Source organism: Trematomus bernacchii, unplaced genomic scaffold (assembly GCF_902827165.1).
Source record: "Trematomus bernacchii unplaced genomic scaffold, fTreBer1.1, whole genome shotgun sequence".
Classification (NCBI taxonomy): domain Eukaryota; kingdom Metazoa; phylum Chordata; class Actinopteri; order Perciformes; family Nototheniidae; genus Trematomus; species Trematomus bernacchii.
Window position 1 is genome coordinate 2,020,720 of NW_022988043.1, and position 12,485 is coordinate 2,033,204.

Sequence of the window (12,485 nt, forward strand, 5' to 3'; positions counted from 1 at the left end):
AGACCTTCTAAGATCTTTCGGTATGCCGTGCAAACGCTGTAAACATTTAAGACCATGCGGCCTCTATAACAGCCAGCTTATACTCCTGCCTGGAGGATAAGGGCTCCCTTTGCAAGGTGATCAACTGACTGTAAAACTAACAAGACTGCAGTGTGTTTACATAAGGCACGTTTAGCAGGTGCTGCTGTGTGTTTCTGCCTACATAGCTATCTCCCGTAGGTCACATGAGCATTGTAAGCTGCACAATAGGGCAGAGTGTCTCACACTGCAGACATCAAAATGGAAAAGGTTAACACCAGTCTACATTGGACATGATTGTTGTATGATTCAATACAAGGCAGTATATCAAATAAATATATATTTTACAACTAAACCCTCTTCAGTCATGACCTCTCCAGTAAAATGTATCTCTATACTAATCAAATGTCTCCACTGTTAACCTGCAGACATGCCACAGGGCCTCCACAGCCCAGTGAGGTCAGTCTGCCTGAATCTCACACAATCCTGAGGAATTCACAGAGAGCGGGGATAAGCTTCATACCCAACAAACATGAAACACAGGAGCAGGACAAACCAAAGGACAGTGTGTCACATGTGGTCTAAACTTGAAAAGGGCCACATCAGCCACGACAGTGAAGCTCGGCCTGGCTGCCACCTGGTCTGGATTGTAAAAGACTGATGAGAGGAAACCTGTGGAAAACTCTGACTCAGACTGGAGGAGGGCTCACACCATGCTGAGGGAATTCCCTTCCTCGAGTGTTAAGCAACGTGGGCAGATCAATATACACGGGAGACGGAAAGAGTGGAGTCTGATCAGGTTTCCAAACAGCTCCATGTAGACCTGTCAGTCATCATGAGCCTCAACACATGGACGTGTGGGAGGGGGGCTTGTTAGCTGGGGGGTTACTGGAAGTGCAGTTAACCACAGTCAGAAAGTATTGACAAACATTGAACATGGTTTAATATTGCGTATGGTAGGGGTTTACCACATGATGTTAAGAAATGTTAAACTGTAACAATGCAATTGTACTTCCTGGCTCCGTCCTCATCAGGCTACCAGCCCTTAAGATCAAGATGTTTTTAATATACTATAAGTGTCTGTAGGGATAAAGAATATTTGTAGACCATCCGGATGTTAGCATCACACTTGTCCCCTTGACAAAATTGGTAAAAAGGATATTTTTATTTTATTAGCAAACAAACATTCATGATATTTACATCATTCATTAGCAAGGTAATCCCCACGGTCTCATGACTTCATGTCAAAGGAGAGGAAATGTCTCATGTTTGGCATGATGACGTTTGTTTTCCCTGACAACCTCTGTTATCTTATTTAGCCACATTTTCTAAGACGCTTAAAAAGGTCCGAAATTCCCAATTGGGGTATTTCCTGATATGTCGTAGAGCAAAACAAATCACTTCTTTTAAACTTGTGTTAATCACAGACCTTACTTCCAGCATCTAACCAGAAAGTCTATAAATGTGCTGGTATGAGTCTGAGAGTATTGGTAGGAGGTGAGTCCTGACCAAGGGAGTATTTGGTCTTGGAGACGGACACACAGTGATGTTCCACATTCCTCAGCAGCCTCGCCCCTCCATCAGTTCACGCTGCTTCAGTGAGACTACGGGCTCCCTCTCCAACAACAATATGCCCTTTCAGTAGCCGATAGCAGCCAGAGCATCTAATAAGTATTCTCAGATCGGGCCAAACTCAAAATGCGTCCCATCATCTCTCCACTTAAACAATTCAGCAAATCCACTTTACTGTCTTTCTACTCTGGGAGTACAATGGGAGTATTCCCTGCAAATACCTGACAGAGGCTTAAGTAGTGAATTGTTCTGGTAAATATAGCAAGATGACCAGCTGGTGAAAAGTATAAAAACCAGAATTAGAAGTTCAGAGGTCCGGTGCCAAAGGTCAAAAGTCAACTTAAGAGCTGACTGGTAAATGAGACACACAAAATAGAAAGAGCTGATAGACTGCACGGAGCTACAAGCAATTTGGGGAAATAACCAAACATGATCAGAGGCGATCTTCCGTTCTAAACTATCTGACTTTTTTGTAGTAATAATAAATCAGTCAGTTCTTTTTTGCTTGTGGACTAGTTAGTCCCTTTACATTTAATTAACTATTATAAATAAGAAAAGCAGGTTGTGCAGCATGACAGCTTCTAATTCAAGGTCTGTGATGCATGGACACAGATAGATATGGCAAAGTTACACCAATATTTTACATTCTGCCTTGTAGCAAAAATCGAAGTGATATCAGCACGGTGTCAGGAACAATCATTATTACCACTGTTTCAGCTTCTGCAGAAAGTTGACACTACATACAATAAATATGATATCATTACATTATTTTCTTTATTGTCACTTTAATTTTGCACCCGGGAAAGGAGGAGTGTTTTTCTAAATATACTGTTTTTAAGTGATCTTAACCTATAGTAATATTCTATATTGTTGTTATTTTGTATTATGACTTTCAGTCTGGGCTGTAAGATAAACATAGTGGACTAAAAAGAACAATAGTTACCCTTAACTTGTAATGGAGTAGAAGTATAAAGTAGAAGGAAACTGCAATACTGAAGAGAAGTCAAAGTAAAAAGTGGAAGTACTTATTCAGCATCCTGTTTCAGAACAATAGATATTGATTTATAATTGATACAATCATGTTTTTTCTATACAGATATACTGTTGTCTAGCTAATTCATTTCACTAAGAGCTCAATCAAGTTTTATCGTAAAATTAAATAATATATGATATGGTTGATAATATCTTTTCATCTGATTCTTTAAAGTAAAAAATCTTGTCAGATAAAAGTAGTAGAGCAAAGATAACTTAAATAAATAAGACTTAAGTTACACCTGGAGTAACATTCACAAGCTACCCTGCAGCATACAAAGTAATTCAATATGCACCTTTACCAGCTTTGATAAACACATCAATAATTATAATCAAAACATATAATATATTATTCTGAAATGGGCCAATTTGCATGAATTCTTTGACTTTTGGTATATTTTGAGGCCAATACTTTTGTACTTTTACTGAAGTAACCTTTTAAATGCAAGACTTTTACTTGTAACAGAGAATTCCTACACATAATCTACTACTTCTACCACCTGTGGTTTGTAGTAAAGTATCAATAGCCCCATCAGACTGGAGATACTTTCTCAGGCAGCCTGGCTCACTGTGTGCTGCTCTGGGCAGTCTAAAAAGGGGAGGCCTGTTGACTCCACCACTTCAAAGCTGGAAGGAATAGCCTGGGGGCAAAAGTTGAGGAGGTAATATTGAAGCTCTGTGTCAAAATGTCAGCCAAACATCTCCTCCCTCTGGCACTTGCAAAATAACGTCTTTTTAAATGTGCGTAGAAACGTTACTCACGTTCTAAACCGTTAGAGAGGTAGAGTTTAAAAGGAGGAGGTTGTAACGGCTAATGACGTCAAACCGCTACTACGATTCGTAGAAAAGTCAAAAAATGGTCAATTGTAGGCTACCACAGAGACCCAGAAACTTGACTTTTCAACATTAAATCTCAGCGTACGTCAACTTCTCCACCCTTGACTGTAAACAAAAACGTTTTAAAAAGAACGTTATGACTTACCTAAATCGTCCATGGTGGCTGCCTGGCTTTGGCCTGAGTCAGTTTTATGTTTGAGCTCCTCAACTGTTTACGAAGTCTGATTTTTCCTCCAAACTTCACCGCTGACGCGCTGCACTGGAAGTTTTGTCAGGGTAGATCTCGTGAACGCGCTGCGATATGTGCATGTGTACTTTACGAGAGCGCGCACTGTGACTGAGGTGGAGTGATGAGCGACACCTAGCGGCCAGAAGCTGTAGATAGATGATGGATGGATGGATGGATGGATGGATGGATGGATGGATGGATGGATGGATGGATGGATGGACAAGCTAAAGTTGCAATGATTCTGAAATGGGATGTTGCATGCAGACTGACTACTTTTGTACTTTTACATAAGTAGAATTTCAAATGGAGGACTTTGTCCACCTCTGAGTACTTCACTAAGGATTTAAAAATATATATTTGCCACCTTTTTACTTCTATTCCACAATATTTGAGATGGAACCTTTTACAGTACAACATTTATATGACAGTACTTCCTTATCACATTGATTTTTTCTTTGTTGCAGAAAACATACGTTTTAAAAACGTTTTTCTGCTGGCTCCCAGGCCTCAACTCGTACATTTCATGAGATTAATAATACATTAATCCAAATGAAGAAAAACAGGAGCCACGAAGATATGGGACAATGCATTTATTAAATAGTTTATAAAACACCTTTGAATGAGACCATAACGGTCATCACATCTTCCCCGGAGATCGGTGAAGAAGTAGCAACAAATAAAGAAATGTAACATGCCATTAGTGAGAGCTTTCATTAATGTTGAATATTCACAACCAGCTCACTTCAAAAACAACAAAGCTGCTCATTCTTGTCTCAGCTCCTCACTTAGCATGTGTGTGTAAATATGAAGTATTTGGAAACCCAGGTGATGCTTCTATCTAATAACCCCATGATGAAAATGACCTGAAGAACTCAACATGGCACCAAGCTTTACAGATAAATGATCCTGTTATGTGTGTAATACAGAAAGCAATGAAACAACTGTATACACGTACCATTTATCACATTTAACACCTTTATAACCACTGGAAAATGTGTCTCCACAGTATCTCAATGATCCCTGGTTATAAACTGTGAATAGGCTGTGCGTCCTGTGAAGATGCTCATTCTTATAACAAAATATACCATGCATAACTTTCAATAAATATTAAATTGATGATGAATGAAAGAAAAACAGTTGACTTTCTATTCTTTCTCTTATGTTAAAGACAACAAACATGATTTATTCTAAAAGTAAAAATACCTCCAGTCTTTGGTTAATAATACAGTCGCTATCTGTGGTCAGAAGTGGACTGCTTTCAGCTTCCTCTCCTCCTTCTCAGTGAGGGGCTGCTGGTTGAGGATCTTGTCGTGCAGGCGGTGGTGTTTGCCGATGCCCAGCTTCGGCAGCCCTCGGTTCAGACCCTCCAGCAGCACGCAGGACTTGCACAGACTCTGGCTGGAGATGTAGCCGCAGCGTTTGCAGGTTCCCTGCACCGGCATCTTCACCCCGTCCCGCACAGACAGGTTCTCCCCCGAGTGGATGATGTCCATTATAGAGCTAGGCCTGATGCTCTCCAGGTCCTTCAGAAAGGTCCTCGCATGGCCACGATAAGCATTGGGGGAGTAGATACATTCAGTGGAAAAGTAGTCCAACTTCTTAAAGTAAGCGTACAGAACAATTTCTTTCTCATATGCATATTTGAGGGGCTTGCAGCGCGGCACAACCCCTTCACCCTCGCTGGATGTGGAGATGGCCGTGCAGCGGCGCAGACGAGCTATGTCCCCTCGCAAGACGTTCATCACAACAGTCTCTGCAATGTCATCAGCATTGTGACCTGGGATAAACACAACAACAACAACAACAACAACACAATATTCAATCTTTGACATTAAAAGCACATTATGTAATTCTTTGCCACTAGGGGTCTAATTTAAAACACAGCGCAAAAAAGGCATATATAACACCAAAACAGGAGATCAAAATAAATCCTATTGCCTTGATTAAAATGTCTCTAGATTTGAAAACTAGTGGAAACATTTGGAATAAAGTAAGATCAAAACTCAAAAAATGATATACCAGCTGTTATATTTGGAAATGTCACGTATTATATTTTTAGTCCTAGCACTTCTTAGTCACATTTCAAAGTGGAAATTCTTGCATTCACAGTAAGTAATAGTTCTTGGAGTTACCTGTACATATCTTGTCCACTTTCAGCATGAGGGCTCCTCTGTCGAGCGCCTGCCTTCTGAACACGCCGCAGAAGGTGCAGTTATTCTTCCGTCCCACCTGCTTCACTATAGCGTCCATAGTCCAGCCATACAGCTCCTCATACGACACAATCTTCAGCGGCAGCTCATACTGTTCCTGATTCCTCTTCACTGTCTCCAAGGAGTCATCTCTGTAACCTGAGATACCCTCATCCACCGAGAGAAGCATGAGTTCAAGGCCGTAGTTGAATCTCTCATTAAGGAGCTTCATGACATGTGCGAGCACTGTGGAGTCCTTTCCACCCGAGGCAGCAATCCCTACAATTTCCCCATATTTGAACAGATTTGCTGTCACGATGGTCTGATGCACCTCTTCCTCGAAGGCCCAGAAGAAACACGCCTTGCACAGCGAGTGGCCAGTTTTCGGACGTTTCAGCACAGCACGCTTGTCACCACAGCTACTGCAGAGGACAGGCATCTTGACTGTGGGAGGAGGTTATGGTAAAGGATAAACATGTTCAAAATTAGTTAACAGATATTTCAATCTCTCACATAAAGTGCAATCTTACAAAACTCTACTGACCCAAAGGTTTTAGTGTCAAGGAAGTTTTTCTTATACATACATTTTTCCTTCATCCAAGTAATCTTACACTGTTGTTAAATCTGTATTTAGTTTACAAAATGTGTCCGTTGTTTATTGATCAGCTTTTGTTATAACATTAAGAAGCCATTGTCCAGGATGTGAATTGCTAAATATGTTTGCACTTTTATCATTTACATTACGTGTAGTTTACTTACGGTAACGTTTTTAAGCTCTGTCAAATGCAACCGCACATATTCTGCTTTATTGTTATGTCCCTTTCTTGATTTGTGATATAAATGTTCCTGACTGAAATGTTAATAAGAAACAGACAAAAACAATACAGTTTAGTTTAAAAGGGAGGAAGTAACTTGTACATGTCCCATAGGTTTATGGGACAATGTATTTGAGGCATGCCGAATATAAGAGTTGAACAACACGATTGATAAAACCTCTTTGAACAATTAAACAGTAATGTCCTTTTGGCAACCAGCATAGCTAGTTTACTTGTCAGTTTTTAAGCTTAATAAGATATACAATACAACTAAAGTTAGTACAGAAAACCCCTATAATTAAAGCAGATGGTGTTATAAGCTAACTGGTTTCATAACATGATTACATGAACAGGTCTAAATTAGCTAGCTAGCCTTGTAAAGCGTAAAAGTCACATTTACATTAGGTAAAACAATCATACCAACGTTTCCGATGAACCGAAGTCTGAAGTGAGAATGTAGCGATGAAGTGTACTTGAAAAATACAGCTTTTCTTACTCAAACAACGTAAGAATTACAGGGCTATGAGTTAAAGTAGCATGTTGTTTCATCATGTGTCGTTTGCTCTTCTTCGCTGGAAAACCGGAAGTGACGTCACCTGCTTTTGCCCCTTCAGCACAACGTAGCGGTCGGAGTTGCCCAGTGCAACATACAAACTGCAATTAAAATGGGTTTCCAGGTACATTTATAGATCATTTTAATGACATAATCAATGGTGTTAAAGAGCTAAGTACATTTTTTTCAGGTACTATACTTAAGCACAATTTTGAGAGACTTTACCTGAGTATTTCCATTTGTTGCTACTTTGTACTTCTACTCCACTTCAACTCACAGGTAGGCTAAATAGTGTACTTTTACTCCATTACATTTATTTTATACCTTTATTTACTTTGCAGATTTAGATTAATTATATAACATTGAATCAGCTACACCTGGAGTAAATCCACAAGCTACCCTGCAGTATACAAAGGAATTAAAACTAGTTCCACCTTTACCAGCTTTGATAACACTTTAATGCATCAATAATTATATTCAATATATATTGTGGGGGAAACTTCTGTAGCAATTGGAAGCAGGACTCAGAGAGACACGAAGAGAGCTGGAGCTTTGATGGCAAACACTGACGGTTTATTTGGAGCTATGGCCGGAGAATTCACAAGATATGTCACGGGCCACGGTTTGACCACACGGTTGAGATGCCACAATCAATTCTGAAGAAGCCTCCTGTAGTTCCAGGTTTTAACTAGTTCAGAGTGTAATAATCAACCCAGAGAAGGATGTGTTCCAGGTGTCCCACAACAATAACTATCTCTGACCGAGAATTGCCCGGTCATAAACTGGTAACAACAACAAAATGCTTGGGCAGCCCCTCCTTAAGGGAGATAGCGGCTGCCCAAGGTTGGGCATCTGCGTCAGAGGGCAAAAGGCAAACATGTATACAGAATTATTCCCTGACATATATAATAATATAAATCTGGAATTACTTTTTGTAATTTTGATGCCAATACTACTTAATTTTTGAATGCAGGACTTTTACTCCAGGAGTATTCCTGCTCTTTGGTAGTTCTACTTTTACTTAAATACACAATCTGAGTACTTCTTCCACCTCTGGACATAATGAACGTAACTTTAATTTTCACTCCTGATGTTTCTTTAAGATATTTTTAAGAAGTCTGGCAAAGACACAGAGATACATCATACAACACAGTCAACTTTAAGCAATAAGGTTTTATTAGTTTGCTTGAAAGAACGTCACTACTGCAACAGCTGCAATAGATATCAAAATGCTTTAAGGTGTAAATGAAGGACAAAGGGGGGGGGGGGGGTGTGATGCTGGGAGGGAGCAAGGCTGCAAGTTTCAGATTCAATGACAGGAAAGAGTCACAAGCTTAGTTGACGGGTTTGAAAGCACCCCTCTGATGCCACTGCATGTCTCTGACGCGCCGGACAGACTGGATCTGAGGGATCTGGGCTCCGAACTCAGAGCTGTCCTTATACTCCCCCTTCTCAAACAGGTACTGATAGCCTCTGTAGCCTGGATACTGATATCCCACCCAACTGGAGCACCAGGAGCACAGAGAGAGAAAAGATATAAGAGTTATAGGTGAGAAGAGACATTCAGTTAGTAATTTGCAGTATGACATAGCATCTGTATCCGATGGACTCACGTGCCACTCTGCACCCGGACAGAGGAGACCTTCTCCTGGTAGCCGTGTGCGTGAAAGCTGGGGACATCATCATCTATGATTTCTATCTTCTTCCCTGCAAAGCTGGGGTTCTCGTAAAGGACAATCTTGTGATCCTGGCTGTCCTGTAAGCGAGGAGAAAAGTATTTACAAAGTGGATAACTTATTAGAGGAATACTTCACCAATAAATTGGCCGTTTGTATCAATTTTAGAACCTGTGAACGTTGATCTCGCAGGCCTCCATGGTGAATGAAGAGTCAAAAAACAAAGAAAGGTCTTGATGAAAGAGCTGTTTTGTTTAACAGCAAAAGCATATCAAAACATCTGTTTGAAAAAGCTCATAAAACTTGTATAATCAATCTTATTGATCATGATGTATGCTCAATGTGCATTTTCACTATAAACTTACTTTAAAGCACTTCTGCTTGAACAGACCCACTCTAATACAGGCATGCAGGTCAGAAGTGTTTTAAAAGGAAGGTTTCAGCAAAAATGAATGTGATGGGAGTGGTGAGCGTACAAAAGGATACAAAGGACCTGATTTATAATGCACCAGCTGTCTGAGTTTGTACAAATATGTTTTGTTAAAATTCTGCAGTTTTTAAAACGCTGCCCCTGTTTCCTTCAATTCATCTCAAACTTTCTCTGTGTTTTGAGTCTTCGTTCACCTATATGCATGTAAAAAAACAAAGTCCTCTTCAGGAATTCAAGTAAGCATGGGGAATAAAATAAAACTTTGTGGGACAACTGGGGGATATACTGTATTTTTTACGTTAGTTTGTATGTATGTTTGTTACCACTTTAATCGGGCGGAAAGCAAGAATGGTGTCACTGCGCCTGCTGTTGGTCCAGGAATCCCAGCGAGGATACTCCCCCTTCTCATACACATACTGCTCCCCCTTACAGTTGGCCTGCTCGTATCCCACCCATCTGAGCGTGAGGAGAAAGAGAGAGATGGTGGAGTGAAAAACAGTCAAAAGAACACATTTAGTCGTTACTTTTCTGGCCATTTTACTCCCTTCTATATCATCCTAAATCACTGGAGCTGCAATGACATGACGACTTGTCAATAGGTCAATTCACAGAGAAACATTTGAATAATCTTCAACATATTTTTCCATTCAGCAATGTCAGAAATTGATATTTTTAACCCTATCAAATAGCTTTTTTTGAGAAACTATTACACAAATATACTATATAAGTTCACAGTTTTTTTTTGCAGATGTAGTCTCTGTCTGTCTTTGTGCCACACTCACGGTCCACACAGCACCAGTATGGAGCCCACTTTCTCCACGCCTGCTTCCTGGACGTTGTTGCAGGGACCCGTCAGCTCATGGCAGCGTCCCTGGAAGTTTTCCTGTTCATAGATAACCAGCTGTGCACCAAAGAGAGAAAAGGGGAAGAATTTTTGTGAATTTCTGGTCTCTAATTTTAAGATCTGTTTCCAATTATGTTTGGAGGAAGCAATGATCCAGAACAACAAGTTCTTGCTCCGAGGAGGAAGTTGTAAATTGTTTTGTAATCTCATTTCCTCCCACCTTAAATGCACTGGTGCCTGGCTGCTGCTGCTTGGATGCAGGGTTCTGGTGATCTGCGGCCATAGTGAATAGATCAGCAATCATGAAACTGCAAAAGAAAAAATACAATTAGTTTATCCATGGATGTCTACATGATTTCCAAATGTTTAAATTTAAAATGCAAGCAGGTCAAACTCCTGCTAAACCCACTTTCATATATTTAGTTTCATAATGATTTACCCTTTCAAATGCATGCAAAAATGCACATCACTCTTCCTCAAAATGTAACTTCATATTCTTCTCACACAAAATTACAATAATGCAACATGGAAAAGAGTTTGTAGCAATGACAAATAAAAACACAGTATTACAATGAAAACAAATACAGATACACTTTAGAGAAAATACAGTGCTACGGACATGAAGCTCTTACCAGTACCTGTCTGTGCCAGTTTGCCAGTGTGTTGTGATGGCACGAGGAGCTCAATATATACGGGACGCCCAGGGGTGGAAACTCTGCCAACAGTACCCACAGTGTGCACACCGGCTGCAGGTCGGCCTGCCATAGGCCCAGGGGACTGAGATGAGGGGTGACCGTGTAGCCTCCCCCCCCCCCACCCCGGGGGGTCACACCCCCACAAAGTTATTTCATTAGTTGTCAGTTTTGTGCAGCCAGTCATTGTTCGATATCCACATGAATCAGCACAAACAGTGCCAAGAGTCCCGCACCTACAATGAGAGCCGGAGAGAGAGAGAGAGAGGATTGTACAAAATCTGTGTTACAGTGCTGAAGAGACTGAATAACAATCCAAAAACACTGCTAAATGTTTCCACAGGAGTCGGTTTATTTGATTTATAATTCACTATTAAGGGTTTAATGTCAACATGTGTTGCCTCTGCTGTTTAAAAACTCCAAAGCATGCATTGTTGTTACCAACCTGTTTACTGTATGCTGCCTTTCTCCTGTTTGCAGTAAAAGAGTTTAGTGTCCATTAAATTAAACGAGAGGGTTCTTGTTACAGCAGAGTTATACATTAATTAGCTGCTTTAGTTTTATATGTATTCATCATTTTGCATTACCAGTATTTCATTTGAACATTTGATGAGACTTCATATGTTGTTTACTACCTGGAGCTCTTTATTTATTCTAGTGCACCATTTATTTAAAAATGTTTGTTTTATCATTATCTTTTTTTCACAATACTTTTTGATATTTTATGTCATTTTCATTTTGTATTATTTAATTATCTGGTTATTTTTTACTGCCTCATTGCAGTCATGAAATGTTTTAATCTTTGTTCCACATCATTTTGATATTTATTGTGTTAGATAGGGACAATGCAATTACATAACCAGCATAAAACTGATGCTTTACAATAAAAACCTTTCTTAAAGACTTACAAACATCGATGATTGATACACCTTTCTTCTGCTGGGCCGTAGAAAACAACAATTTTTATGGAGAAATAGAGTACTATTATAATTAAGTAAAGAGCTATAGCCCCTCTCTCCACATCTGCTGGTGCTTCAGGCAGTGAGTCTAAAATAACATCTCTTTATAAAGAAATAACCACCTGTGTAGCTCCAGGCGTGTTAAACTGACCTTGCACTGACCCAAGTGAAGAAGTACAAAGAGAAACATGAAACATGTGGAAAAACAGATCTCAGTTGTTATTTGTTCTTAAAGCTGTGCTTGCCTTTCAAAAACAAGTCTGTTGGCAACTCATACAGATCTAACAAGTATTAACATAAGTAAGAGTATTACATAACCCAAACTCAATGTAATATGTTTTACCTTATTATGTAATATTTGTATTTATTTATTAAAGAAGGATAATGCACATTCATTAACATGAGCACGTGAGTCAATGTGCCAGATTTAGCCATAGAGGCTCATTTCCATCTGCAGTCCCTGGCAGGTAGATGGCATTAGAAAAGAAAACATACAAAAGCACAGAAAAACACACACACACCCTCATTGTGTAATAATCTGCTGCACAGCCTGAACAAAAATGTATAATAATTATAAAATGATTATACATTTTTGTAGTGGTAATTACAAAATGGAAGATTTGCACTCTTTCTATGTCA

General features: G+C 39.7%; 3 protein-coding genes across 5 annotated transcripts in view; all 3 read right to left on the reverse strand.

The window, feature by feature from the left end:
* The window catches only part of LOC117472793 (paxillin-like), a 20,933-nt gene extending 17,199 nt beyond the window's left edge, over positions 1-3,734 (reverse strand). The window contains exon 1 of one of the 2 annotated variants that reach the window (XM_034118197.1): positions 3,605-3,734. In XM_034118197.1, coding sequence (XP_033974088.1) covers positions 3,605-3,617 — 13 coding nt within the window. In that variant the 5' untranslated portion in view covers positions 3,618-3,734. The remainder of the gene's footprint in view (positions 1-3,604) is intronic. The other variant, XM_034118196.1, reaches the window with a different exon arrangement.
* Positions 3,735-4,263: 529 nt separating this feature from the next.
* ctu1 (cytosolic thiouridylase subunit 1 homolog (S. pombe)) lies at positions 4,264-7,293 on the reverse strand. Of its 2 annotated transcripts, none has more exons than XM_034118678.1 (3): positions 7,113-7,293; positions 5,821-6,321; positions 4,264-5,465 (listed from the first exon to the last, which is right to left on the reverse strand). In XM_034118678.1, exons 2-3 carry the CDS (start codon positions 6,314-6,316, stop codon positions 4,930-4,932), a joined length of 1,032 nt encoding a protein of 343 aa, XP_033974569.1. In that variant the 5' UTR covers positions 6,317-6,321; positions 7,113-7,293; the 3' UTR covers positions 4,264-4,929. The 2 variants fall into 2 exon arrangements, with proteins under 2 accessions (XP_033974569.1, XP_033974570.1); XM_034118679.1 differs by having other exon boundaries at positions 7,117-7,276.
* A 1,142-nt stretch (positions 7,294-8,435) lies between these two features.
* Positions 8,436-10,486, reverse strand: crybb2 (crystallin, beta B2). The gene is made up of 5 exons (XM_034118680.1): positions 10,416-10,486; positions 10,134-10,252; positions 9,675-9,807; positions 8,859-9,001; positions 8,436-8,748 (listed from the first exon to the last, which is right to left on the reverse strand). Exons 1-5 carry the CDS (start codon positions 10,476-10,478, stop codon positions 8,580-8,582), a joined length of 627 nt encoding a protein of 208 aa, XP_033974571.1. The 5' UTR covers positions 10,479-10,486; the 3' UTR covers positions 8,436-8,579.
* Between the last annotated feature and the right edge of the window lie 1,999 nt (positions 10,487-12,485).

Excerpts from the sequence above, each read along its gene's own strand:
- ctu1 (XM_034118678.1), bottom strand. The coding sequence starts at position 6,316 with ATGCCTGTCCTCTGCAGTAGCTGTGGTGACAAGCGTGCTGTGCTGAAA. Across the intron at positions 5,466-5,820 it reads AGTGGACAAGATATGTACAG|GTCACAATGCTGATGACATT; the intron begins GTAACTCCAAGA and ends TGTTTATCCCAG.
- crybb2 (XM_034118680.1), bottom strand. The coding sequence starts at position 10,478 with ATGGCCGCAGATCACCAGAACCCTGCATCCAAGCAGCAGCAGCCAGGC. Across the intron at positions 9,808-10,133 it reads ATACTGGTGCTGTGTGGACC|ATGGGTGGGATACGAGCAGG; the intron begins GTGAGTGTGGCA and ends CCTCACGCTCAG. Across the intron at positions 8,749-8,858 it reads GTCCGGGTGCAGAGTGGCAC|TTGGGTGGGATATCAGTATC; the intron begins GTGAGTCCATCG and ends CTGGTGCTCCAG.